The sequence below is a fragment of the Myodes glareolus genome, chromosome 1, assembly GCF_982192425.1.
Source record: "Myodes glareolus chromosome 1, mMyoGla1.1, whole genome shotgun sequence".
NCBI lineage: Eukaryota > Metazoa > Chordata > Mammalia > Rodentia > Cricetidae > Myodes > Myodes glareolus.
In genome coordinates, this window is record NC_142026.1 from 25437658 (window position 1) to 25451042 (window position 13385).

Below are 13385 nucleotides of genomic sequence, written 5' to 3' on the forward strand. Positions count from 1 at the left end.
CTTTGAGACGTCTTCCTATTTTTATCTTATCTTTTCCCATGAGTCCAGTTTGATGCCTAGCTGGTCTTGGGAGTGGTGACTGCCCTGGTATGTGGCCAGTTTACTAAGGGTTGCATCAATAAAGAAATCCAGCACTCCCTCTCCCAGCAGCTCTTAACCAGTCAAGGGATTTCCTGTCTGCTTTCCCCTTTCTGTGCTAGGATTGTCTCATGAGGAAGCAAGAGTTGGACTTGTATTTGTTGTCCCATCTCTGAGTTCATTGTCTGCATGTGCCATATTGCGTCTGGAAGCATCTTTGCTGTTATTTCTCTTGTAAATATATACACACATTTCTAGCATGTTTACATATTTTTTTCATGAATTATTAAGAGAAGAATGTTAAGTTTCCAGTATGGTACTGTGTCTATTTCTCCTTCTAGCTTTTAAAATTACCATTTGACAGTTTGTTACTTAGGTGATGCTATATATAAGAGGATTGTATATTGGATGGATTGGCCCCTTTAGCTTATAAATTACCTTATAATACACACACACATACACACACACACACACGCGCGCGCGCGCACACACACACACACACACATTATAATTTAGCTTATAAAACATCATTATCCCCAGTAATGTTTTGTATCCTGAGGGCTATTTGGCCCTTATTTTCCATCCTTTTACTCTTGACCCATTTGCACCTTTATATTTCAGATCTTTTCTTCCACACAGCTTGTGTTAGGGTTTTGCTCTTTTATGCAAAAGTATAATCTCTACCTTTTAACTGAAATTAAAAGTGTTTAGATCATTGATAATTAATGTGACTATCAATAAGGCTGGATTTAAATATAAAATCTTGTTTTCTATATGTCCCATCTGTTCCGAGTTTCTTTTTAACCTTCACTCCAGATTCTTCCTATTTAACTGAGAAAGTTTTAGACTTTTGTTTTTATCTCCACTATTGATTTACAATTATAGTGGTTTGTTTCATATTTTTAGTAGTTATTGCAGAATTTTTGGTGTTTATATTCAGTGTATAGCTTACTGTCAGGTTACATTATAACACCGACATGATGGAAGTACACAACATACTTCTATTTTCCCTCTCCTGTTCTTTGTCATAAGTATCATATATTTTAGTTTTTCATTTGCCATAGAACAAACACTTTCTACTCAAAATAGCATGTTTTGAGGAAATGTAAAATAAGATGAGAAGACTGTGTTTTATATTAGCCTACCCTGTTGATCTTTGTGACTCTCTTTTCTCCTTTATCTATATTCAAGTCACTGCTAATATTCATTTTTATTAATTTACACACTTTCACTTACACTTATTTCATAGTGGTATATTCTTCTAGTGATATATTCTCTGAGATATTGTTTGGACAATATGTCGGTTTTTTTGAAGCATTATTTAATTAAATTAATTCAGTATATGTTTGCCATGGCATATAGATAGAGGTCAGAGGACAAATTATGGGAGTTCGTCCTCTTCTCTTAGGTGGGTCCAGGAAGTTAGATTCAAGTTGTCAGAGTTGGCATCCAGCACCTGCACCCACTGAGCCATATTGGTTGATCCAAAATGTTTTTATTTAATAAAGCTAATATGCTTTATTCTTTAGAATACTAAATACTTATTCTTATGTCTGTAGGCAGAGGCTGCTTGTTTGTTTCCTGACCCAAAATAATTGTACAGAAACTGTATTAATTACAATACTCTTTGGTCAATAGATCAAGTATATTTCTAACTAGCTCTTAAATCTTAAATTAACCCATCTCTATTAATCTGTGCATCACCATGAGGTCATCATGGCCTACTAGCAAGGTTCTAGCAGGCTTCTGCGGGTGTCTTTCTCCCTTGGTAGTTATATGGAGTTTTCTTGACTCTGCATACTCTCTCTATATATCTTTTCCAGCTTGGCTATATTCTGTTAAACCATTGACCAAAAGCAGCTTTTTTATTAATCAATGGCAATAAAACATATTTATAGCACATGAGGGGAATCCCACATCACCTCTCCTTTTCTGTCTAATTTAAAAGGAAGGTTTTTAACTTTAACATTACAAGATTACATGCAACAAAATAGTTATCAAACAAGAATTACAGTTATAATACTTAGTCCATTCACATTTGGCAAATTAAGGAAAATACTCTATCATTTATCTTATCTTTGTGAGTCTAAAGTTTTATATCTAATCTATCTTTTATCATAACTATAACTATCTGTTCTTCAAATCCATCAAAGACTTCATAGGGATATAATGTTACCTAAATAAACAGGAAGTACATTGTAAGCAACTTCCAAAACTCTAGAATTGACAGAGACAACTTACTGCCTGGACAGTCATTCAAAGTTCTTCTGTAACATTGGGGCATCCATCTTCAGCCTACAGGCCCAGAGTGTCTAGCAGACTTTTCCATGAAGCAGGAAACTAGAAAGACTGTTTTGCCTCTATTGGCAGTTTGTCAGTCACTTTCTTCTGCATTCTGCAGAATGTCTGGCAGGCTCTTTTATGAAGCAGGAACCCTGAAGGACTATCCCATCTTTTGGAATGTTCAGTAGTCACTTTTCTGTGGGTTCTTCATGTCCAGTCCATCCAGCATACCATCAAGTAGTCCAGGCAAGAACAGTTTCTTGCCCAAATGGCCAGCAAACTTTATAAGGAGCCTCTTTGATGCCCATCATTCTCTTGAAGTAATTGGTGCTTCCAGGAGCAGACACTGATCTATTCCTGAGAGAAAGTTGGGCACTGAAGACACTCCACTTGGAGCTTGTTTTCTTCTTGGCAAACTAGCCTTTGAGCAAAGAACGTCCCATGCCTCGACTACTGACAAAATGCATGGTATCTGGACAGGACAAGCAGGATCCCCCCCCCCCCCCCCCATAAAAAAGACTACCAAGCCTTGCCAAGACAGGGTAAGAGAGTTTTGAAATATTTCCTGCCTCTGAAAATGGTCTGTCAGTTACTCTAGGCCCAAAGTTGGCTGCTCCAACATTGCAAATGAGACCCTGAGTGATTACCCAGGTACCCAATTGTCTCTGTCATTTATTGCACATTTTGGAAGTTGCTTGATTGCATTTCCTGTTTACTCATGTGGTATTATATCCCTTCTCAGATCTTCAATGGGGTTGAAGAGTAGATAGTCATAGTTACTTTCCTTCTATGACTTGGCCAAGCCATTTCTAATACAAGACTTAGACTTCTTAGGATGCTAAATTTAAACAGTTAGCATGTTTCTTGCTTGATATTATTTATGCTGGTTGTAATTCTAATTTTCTATACTTTATATTTATTGTTATTGTATATATCTTTGTTTTAGGCTTAGAACTTGTTTATTTAGACAAAAGGGGAAGTACTGTGGTAACTTCTTCAGTCAATAGTCTTTAAGATACCAGCCCACTTGGGAGTGATCTCTTATACTATAAAATCAGCAGTAAAGCTTGCACTCTTTCTCCCTCGGCTGCTGGATTCAGTTCTTCTTCCATGTTCGTGCAGAGTACTGTGATATGTGAGTCTACCCCTAAATAAATGTCTCTTTATTATGCTCAGTTCTGAGCTAGTGTGGGACTACTTTGTAGCATCCATCAGCATAGGTCCATAGATAATTGTAGCTCTCACATTTCATCAAACAGCTTATTTTTGCAGTGGTGATTAGACTTTTAATCTATGATTTTGAGATCAGATACTTCAACCATGGCAGTGGTGCAGATCCATTTAACACCACATCATTCAGAGAAATTATCATCATCATTATCATCATCATCATCATCGTCATCGTCATCATCATCCTCACTTCACTTCAGCAGTGCTTAAGCATGCATGGGCAGCCTCTTTATGGTAGTTCTTCAATTGTTCTTATCCCAGGACTGGGCAGTTCTAGATGCTTATATTATTGTCATACCCAAGATTCCACAAGATTTTTGCTCTCTATTCAGTGTTATTAGGGCCTTCCTCTTCTGTAATTTATTTCCTTCTGTAGATGGAGATGTTTCTTAATATCATCACGGCACAGCCTATCTCTTTGTATGACACCGAGAATCCTCCTGAGACATGCATCTCAAACACATCCAGCCACTGTTCTGAGGAGCATTTCACTGTTGTTTCAGAGTTGTAAAGAAGGCAGCTCAAGACAAGTGTTTCATATACTTGCAATTTTGTCATTGTCGTTATGTCTCTTGCTGACCAAACCTTTCCCAGTGCCTGGAATGCAGCCCTCGCATTCCCTATATGCCTCTTGACATCTGAAATAATTGCCTCCTTTGAACTGAGGTTTCCTCCCAGATAGACAAAGTTGACAGTTTGCTTGAGGTTCTGATTCTTTATTTTAACGTTAGAGTCATTGTGGGCCCTTTTCATGTATTGTATCTCAGTCTTCTTGATGTTTACTTTTATTTTCATTTATTTTCACAACTCTATCATGGTCTGCAGCTCATTTGGACTTTCAGCAAGTAGTACTGTATCATCGGCGAAATGCAAGTTATTGATTCACACAACACCTATCTGCATGCCCATTTCCTCATCCTATGGGCAGTTGCTTTTATTATTCCAGGAATATATTAAAGTGTAGTGGTGGGAGGATGCATCCCACTAGATCAAAATTACAGATCCCAAGTGTGTCTGTTTATCAGACCATTATAGAGTCTAACTGTTGAAGTCACAAACCCAATTAAACGTTTTCTTTCATAAATTGCCTTGGTCATAGTGTGTTGTCACATCAATAGAAAAGCAACTAAAACAAAAGACATGTTTTAGTTTTTTTAGACAAAAAACATGTCTATGTTTTGGTAACTAGAAACGAAGCTGACTTAAAGACCCACACAGATTTTCTTTTTCTCTTTTTCGATGAACATCAATTACTTACTTTAGGAAAAAAAAACTGACAAATATCTTCCAAAGTGGTCATCCATTGCACTAATGGTTTGTAACATATGACATCCTAGCCAGGGCTTGGTGTTGTCAGTGGTTTGGATTTTATTCGTCTTAATAGATATTTACTGTATTCGATTGTTTGAACTGTCTTACAGGCATATGATAGCTGAGCATCGTGTTAGCTTTTTGTCACTGTGTCAAATGCCTGAGAGAAATAATTAAAGGAGGACAGGTTCATTTAAACTCATGGTTTGAGAGGGTTCTGTCTGTGGCTCCTTGGTTATGCTGCTTTGGGGCTCATACATAGTGAAACTGAACATCATGAGGGCATCATGTGGTAAAGTGGCTCTCCTCTTGACAAACAAGAGGTAAGGAGACAGACAAATACAAGATATAACTCCCCCGGACGATTCTCAAGCAACCGATTTCTTCCAACTAGACACATCTAAGATTACATCTCTTCCCAATAATGTAGTCAAATAAGGAATCCAACCATAGGTGGATACAAAGTTTACATGAAGCCTTTGTGATGGAATGTCTTTGCAATGACTATACCTACTAGCTGGGAATCTAGCCTTTATCTCTTGAACCTTTATCTATTTTTTAGTACGCTGTTCATTTCCTTACTGCTGAATTTTAAGAGATCTTTTTTCCCCCTTGAAGTTGTGTTGCTTTATTAGGTCAGTCCCATGCTTATGAGAAATTGGTCAATACATAAAAACATTTGAATTTTACCATTTTAGATAGTTTTCATTTATTGGGTGTGTCTTTTAGAAATACATTTTGATAGTCTATGACTTATCTGATTCTGTTGACAAAAGCCACTTTAAAGAAACAAGCACTATCATCAATACATCTTCAAAATACGGTGCTAATAGTCAACAAATAACTCCATTTGGGAATGATTTCCACAATGGATCTTCATCTGTGACTCTTTTATCGAGTAATATAAAAGTAATAGTAAGAAAGTGGTTTTTATTTCATTGTGTTGAATTTTAAAGAATTCATATTTTAAATTTTAAATATTAATTTAATGAAATTTTAAAATATTCATATTTTAAAGAATCATGATGATGTCCTTCAGAAAAGAGCCTGAAAATATTTTCAGAAGATAATCTTTCTCGACCTCCAAACAACACTGAGACTGCCTATGTCACATGCTCTACTCCTGTATAGAAGTGGGTTGAACTCTTTCATGGAGAATGAAACTCTGTTTCCAGCTATTTTGACAAATCAAATCCCATGATAGCAACTCTGAGTTCAGCAAATGTAATTGAACTGTGACTTACTTTTCTGTTTGGCAATCTTGGGAATCTCTTATTTCAATAAATCTCTCACTTTTCTCATGACAAGTTTCCCCTTGTAGAAAGAGACATCTCCTGAAATAAAGGCTATGATACTACCATAGTAATACTAACCAGGTGAATTTATTGAATATTCATAATAGGTGAAGTATTGAATTAAGAGTTTTGTATATAAATCATATTTAAAATTTAAGAATTACATTATTATTGCCATTTCTGGGTGAGTAAATCAGAATGAAAGATGTTAGGAAACTGGTTCAAATTGATATAGTTTAAGGCAGTGTAATAGACAGATGGATAAACAAATTAACCAATTTTTCAAATCATCTCTTTCAATAAAAATTTTTCCCTCTCTATTGTTTTTCAGTAAAAATAAGTATACTTAATAAAAAAGGTAGTGTACTTCATGTTTTATGATGATTATATTGCCCCACAAAATCAAAAACGATATCCAATTCTTAGTCTCTGTGTTTTGCAACTAGAGCCAACACTTGAATTTCTGGGAAATTCTATATTCTTTCTCTTTATTTGATGAGAAACAGAATCATATATCTATACCCTGAAGCAAGAGGTTGAATGCTTGGGTGACTTTATGGAACAAGAATCTGAGTCAGCTATGGTCTCATTCGTGCAGAGTAGGAAGTGTTTGCAACTTTTCCAGGTGAAATCTGTTCTAGGAGTGACATCAGTGACATTTAATTTAAAACTCTATAATGAGAATCATTGTCTGACTGGGTCTACAACCATAACTACAACCATTGGATATTAGTTCAAGATGCTTTCTAGTTTGGTGACCTTCACTGATTAAACATCCCCTGATGTCTGCTGACTTCAAGTCAGGTTCCTGGAATCAGTGTTCCTCTTTTTTATGTATTTCTAAATGTAAATTTCTGAAAAGTGACATGTTGGTCATATTTGTGTCTTTAGCTCTGATATGAGTCTATAGTCCCATGGGCAAAATCTTTGATGAATATTGTCTGCAGTCAAACAATTATTGATGAAACCTTGTTCCTTTGTGTATTTGACCTTCTTTGTTAGTCTTAGCTTTGTGTTTCTGGACCTTATGTTTTTGTTGTCTCTTCTCCTTCTGTGCTCCTGTGGGTCTATCCACCTGGAAAGGAAAGTCCTTAGCACTAACTGTCTAACAGGCAGTTCTCATGTCTGACTGGACCCTCTACCAAAGACCCCATGTAAAACCCTCTCCGATGACGATGTTTTAATACCCCAACGTTGATCTCTTCTGCTTAGGAGTAAATGCAACACAGACTTTAGAGAACTGTTGATGTTTGGTGATAGCTGTGTTCATCTTGTTTATCACACACACACACATACACGCATATATATATATATATATATGTATATATATATGTGTATATATATATTCTCCTTTCTTTGTAAATAATGACCATGTAGGCATACATTTCTGAAAAGACTGCCCTGGTTATTTCTCAAACTGTATGTTTCTAAAACTGGAATTTTCAGTTTCACTAAACTTTAATTGTGGGCTAAAAATAGAGGATTGATACAACGGTCCCCTGAGAGTAGTGTGCAGGCACTGGAAGTTAGAAAAGAAACTTATATTCCTTGTGCAGCCTGAGGGGAATTCTTACCTCACCCCGGATGTTCATTCCCGCTGCATGCAGTACAATCTTCTGGAGAAGTGCTGTCCAAATGACAGCTTCCAGAGAGAGACTACGCATGCATGCACCCTGTGCACCCAAAGAGCTGGCACTCGTGGGACACAGGGTCCTGACAGGGAATCCTTAGAATAAGTCAGGAAAGGAACTCTTTAGAGAGGAGATGCCAAAAATTTAATCTCAATCTCCTAAATTAAAATTAAATTTGACTGTTTCCAAAAGAAAAACAATTGCTGTTACTTATTAATGTTATCTCTGATTGAAAACCACCATGAATAATTTCAAAAGCCATCAAAGCATTGGAGCATTTGCGTTTATGAGGAGAATGACACCGTGATTCTTCTGCTACATAAATGAATTCAATTTGTTTTGAAAGATAAAAAGTTAGTTATTCAACAAACCTCCATTCTCCCTCCCTCCGTCCCTCTTTTAATCTCTCCCTTTCTCCCTCCTTCCCTCCTTCCCTTCATTTCTTCCTTTCTGCCTTTCTTTCTCTTACAGTAGGCAGATATTATATTATACCATGATTATAGAATAAAATAAGCCTTGAATTCCAAATAATCAACTATCTGTCCTATTTCAGTATTGTCTCAGTAATCTAATACTGAGGAAACGCTCCAACTAATGTTCACAGTTAATTACAAAATATATTTGGATTAGCATAAAAGAATTTTTTTCTGCTACAGTAAGGTGTACCAGAATGTTATTAGGTCCAGAATGGTTTCCTGCTTTCATAGTAACCATTAATTCATGAAGTTTAGTTGAACACCAACTATAGGCATCAGGCATGACCTGATGCCCTTGGATGTGGGGATGACTTCACTTTGCTTCCAGGTGTATGAGTTATGCAATACAAATATAGCATGTTGAGCTGAGTTTTTATAGGTTTATGAATGTATTTCCATAAGGTGACCAGGGAGATTCCTGATCTTGGATGAGACTAAAAGATCAGGCTTCTAAACAAAATAAAACAGCAGGCACATGAGGGGCCTTGTACCGTTACAATCACAGCAAGCCCAGCCATGGGAAAGGTGGAGAAAATGTCAGTGGATAAGCTGAGAGGAATGCCTCCCTTCTTATGAATGCACAGGGGTCTACCAAGGTCATTTATTACCTCCAGAATTCTGTTTGTACATCAATAATATCCCTATATTCCTACCTAAGATTTATAACAGTGGTTCTCAACCTTCCTAATGCTGCAAACTTTTAATGCAGTTCCTCATGTTATGGTGACTCCCAACCCAAAAAATTATTTTCAATGCTACTTCATAATTGTAATATTGCTACTGTTATGAATCATAATGTAGATATATGATATGCAGAATGTCTGATATGTGATCCCCGCGAAAGGGTTGTCTGAACCCCCAAAGGGGTCAGAACCCACAGGTTGAAAACCACTGGCTTAGAAGAACACCAATTTAGGTGTAAACTCTGGTGAACATGCACCTATCGGGTCTCAGAGACGATCAACTCACCAACAGCTTTGGCAGCTGCTCAGGACCACATCTCCACTTCTGGCCACGTCTAGGAGGGTTTCTTCAGGTTGGTGCCCTTCTGTTTCCTCTAGGGAACCACTTTGGGGAAGTATAGGTCCTTGTTCTCCAATGCCCTCTTCTTTCTGATCTGTCTCTATCTGAATCAAAGGTACATCTCTTGAGCAAAGCGACTGCCTGGGGCTTTTGAGAACAATGGCATCGTGGCATGAACAGGTTTCTCTTCTAGGATCAAAACCACCCAGTTTCTTACCAGGAGCTGTTTTGCTCGGAGATGACACTGGGGAACGATTGTTTTCAGTAACAACATCTTTTCTCTGGTAATCGTCAGACTCCTGTACCAGCAGAGCTGGCCCACCGTGGCCTCTGCTGGCGGCTACTCCGTTTGCACCCTTCTCTACTTTCAAAGGAGAACCACTTGAAAAGGGACCAGAATTGACACCTGCTGCCTCGCCCTCATCCACAATAATTTTGTTCTTTCTCATGAGAGCCTCAATGGAGGTGGCCCATGTTTCATGAATGAGCATGTTTGTGATCTGGTCAGTCCCACTTCTGCGATACAAGCATGAGTCTGATTGGCAGAGACCAGATGAGGAAGCCCTACTGACTGGCTGGACACTGAGCGAATCTTGAGGGCAGTTTTGGGCAAAGCCGTCTAAGGAGTTGGCTTTGACAGGTGCATTTACTGTTAATCTGGAGCATGGGGACCTGCTGTCAGGCATAGATGACTGTCTGTAACACAGCGGGGAGCGGGCTGAAGGAGACAGCAAGCCCGTGCTCCAGTCATGGCTGCTTCGTCTGGAGGAGGCGCCATCTTTGCTTTCTTTGGCGATGTCCCTCAGCATGTACCTGTAGAACTCCTCAGTGATGCTCTCTGTGCTGGACTGTTTGGAGGGGCAGCTCGGCCTCACGTTGAGGTGGTCGTTTTTCTGGCATGCCTGCTGCATTGCTGAGCTCAGAATACTGCTGGCATTTTTGCCGGCATAGTAATCCAGCAGTAGCTCAAATCCCCTCCCCTCGTTCTCCATCTGTTTCACCATGAACCTGGAAAACTCTTCCGTGATGCTCTCACAGCTGGACTGTTTGGAGACGGAGCTGGCCCTGCTAACCGGCTGGCTTAAGGTACTCATTAAACCCAGGCTATTTACGTAGACCCTGGCTTCAGAGTCCTCTTCTGGAATGCTTTCGCAGCTGGAGGCCTTCAGCCTGTTCCACCTATCACCTCCCAGGAACCGATTCCGGGAACAGCTCTGGGCTTGCCACACTCCATCCACCATGGAGAACTCTGTTAGGTTCATGATCTTGGCTGCCACTTCATTCGCGAACGTACTGACGGAGTCAGGAGTGTCTTCAAGGTTCACGGACTCATCCATGACCCTGTTCATCAGCTTCTCCTTCAGCTCTGGATGCTCGTCTGTTTTCCTCTTGATTTCGCTGAGGCGAGGTGGCTTGTGTTTCCTCACAGTGCTCCCACCGCTCGAGTTCTCCTTCTTCCTCTTCAAGGATCGGCACGGTCCGTTGGGCGCCACCAGAAACTCGTTCCCTCTTTTCCAAGCACAAAACCACGGCTGTTTTCCATTGGAGTTGTCAAGGCAGATTGCAGCAATTTCGGTTGCCATGGAGACAACAGTCTCTGCCAATTCTTCGGCAAAGTCTGTGATGCAGTAGACCTCGGACTGCTTTGCCTGGAGTGTAGATTGAGCAGGGAACACCAGCTCATCCCCTAACGAGTATCGGTTGACTTGAACTTCGTTGCTTATGGGAGTGGCCCAGGTGTATTTCTCTTGGGTGTTTAGAACAAGGCTGTCTTCAATTTCCTGGGAGCCACCACGACACTCGCCTGCTCTGGGCGACTTTCCTGTTTCCGTAGAGGCCCTCTGTTCTTTGCCATCCAAACTGAATGTGTAGTCATGGTTCTTTGAGGCCTCTCCCATAAGCCCTTTCAGGTAAATTTCCTTGGGGGACGTTTTAGCAGTTGGTCCAAGCATTCTGGGACAGCATGAGAATTCAGACGACAGCCTGGGATTGTTGTATAGTCCCGACCTTGCTCCGCCCATGCTTTGCTTCGGAGGTGCCTCCTCCACGAGATCACCGATGACAAGGCCAGGGCCGTGTGCATTGCTAACGGAATGGCTGCCAGAGCATGCCGAGACTTTTGCCCCTGTTTGACCAGCAACCTGATCAAACGACTGGCAGCCTAAGGGTTCTGCCTCTGTCCACCTGAGGGTCTCTTCAGAAACGCCAGTGGGATGTTCTCTGGGCGTTACAATGCGACTCATCCTTTTGAACGTGAAGCAGATCACACTGTGGAGAAGCTGGTTCACACTTTCCATTAAGGGGTCCAGAATTCCACAGGGATGTCGTTCATTGGTGGGGTGAGCTGTTACGTTTGTCTGGTGAACTTCATCAATGCAATGCTTGAGGATGACGCTGGACAGGGTCTGTGCCAGTTCATTCCTTTGGGTGTTCTCTTTGCCCAGGCTCTGGGTTCTGGAAGTGGTTTCTATGATTCTCCTGTTCACAGACTCCAAGAGGTCTCCAATGCTGCCGTATGCATCAGGTCGCGCTAAGACTAGAGCAGCCTCCCTGAGCAGAGCCTCTGCAATGGCTTCCTTCCCCAGCTCCGTGCTCTGCTCTGTCACTAAACCTCCAGTTGAGGATATTTCTTCAGAAGCCCCAGAGGTGGGCGAGAGGTTACTTGGAGCTACAGAACATGTCATCTCTTCTCTTTCAGCCAGGCCGCAGACAGCAACAGCACTTGCCACCTGTGTCATGCCACACAGGGCTGACGGAAAGGAGTATTCAGTTATAGATGGTTCCATGAGTACTTGCGGCACTTGAGTTTGCTGTACCCCACTGCCTCTCTGGGTATAGCTGGATATCAGCGATTCCTGTTCCATGGTGAGTCTTTCTGTGGCCTGTGGACTAGAAATGGTTCCAATGACCGTTGCTGCACAAGCCAGTGCAACTTCTAGGGCACTCTGAGTGGATCTGCGGGAGCCTTCTCCGGAAGCAATGCCCGAGGTTTCAACAGAAACTTCCGTCTCAGGCCAGGAGGAGACATTTGGCTCCAGGGCAGCGTCACTGCCTTCTGGGCTCTGCACAATGACAATTTTGGGGAGCTCATTCCATGAACGAGGGACCACTGTATCTTTTGTACAACAGCCGCCGGGAAGCTGAGCGCTTCCCACAGAGAAACTGACCGTAGATTCCCCGGGGAGTGTCGGTTGTGCCTGAGACAGTCTGATGAAGGCATCTTGCAGCACCGATTCCGCTAAGTTTGTAGCATACTCGCCCGTGCTGGCTTCTCCATTTTGAATAGGAGGAAGAGAGTTTTGAAGACCACCATGGTCTCTGGCGTTGCTACCCTTCTCAGTGACTGCTTCACAGGAAGAAAGCCCCTCTTTCTTAACCATGGAGAGATAAGCATCCCGAGGGATAAACAGCATCTGAGATGTTTCTGTTTCTCCTTTGATGTTTTCTGGGTACGAGTGGTTTGTGGCCAGCTGCTTGGCCCCTGCCGCTTCACTTTTCCCACGGGATGACCTGACTGAAGGGTTGACACTTTGCAAGGGTGTGTTCTCTGCTATGTTTTCCTTTGGCCCTTCTGTTTTCATGGGTGTACGGTGTTTTCTAGTGTGTTTTTCCCCTAAAGCACAATGCAACTTTTCCTTGTGGTAATCCCATCCTTCTTGCGTAGCTTCCTTTGGCTTTTTACCTTCCAAAACGTTAGCTGACACGTTTATAGTTTCAAAACCTAGTAAAGAGAAAATGAGGGCGGAGCGTCATTACTTTTTGGATAGCAGATTCTAATGTGCCTAAACGAACAGTTACTTTCTAAATTTACTTGCAGCTCTCCGCCCCCGTCTTTAGTACAGAACTGTGACTGTTGCCTCATTTAAAGTGAATCTGATACAGATGTTGAACTTTGCTTTGCAGTGTGGTCTTATAAAACGCCTGTAATGTGGCTCACAAATGCAGGGATTGGGAGAGGAGAAGGTATTTGGGAATGATGGCTTGTTGTCATCTTTCCCTGGGAAAGTGCCACAGGAGATTGCAGCGTAGGGAAGGGAGAGAGAAGGGGTGTGGGGTAG

General features: G+C 41.1%; 1 protein-coding gene across 3 annotated transcripts in view; it reads right to left on the bottom strand.

Moving 5' to 3' along the window:
* Sphkap (SPHK1 interactor, AKAP domain containing) overlaps nucleotides 1–13385 on the bottom strand; it is a 141126-nt gene that overhangs the window by 16806 nt on the left and 110935 nt on the right. For all 3 annotated transcript variants that reach the window (XM_048459146.3, XM_048459144.3, XM_085697539.2), the window contains one exon: nucleotides 9274–13048. In XM_048459146.3, the coding sequence (XP_048315103.3) occupies nucleotides 9274–13048 (3775 nt within the window). The remainder of the gene's footprint in view (nucleotides 1–9273; nucleotides 13049–13385) is intronic.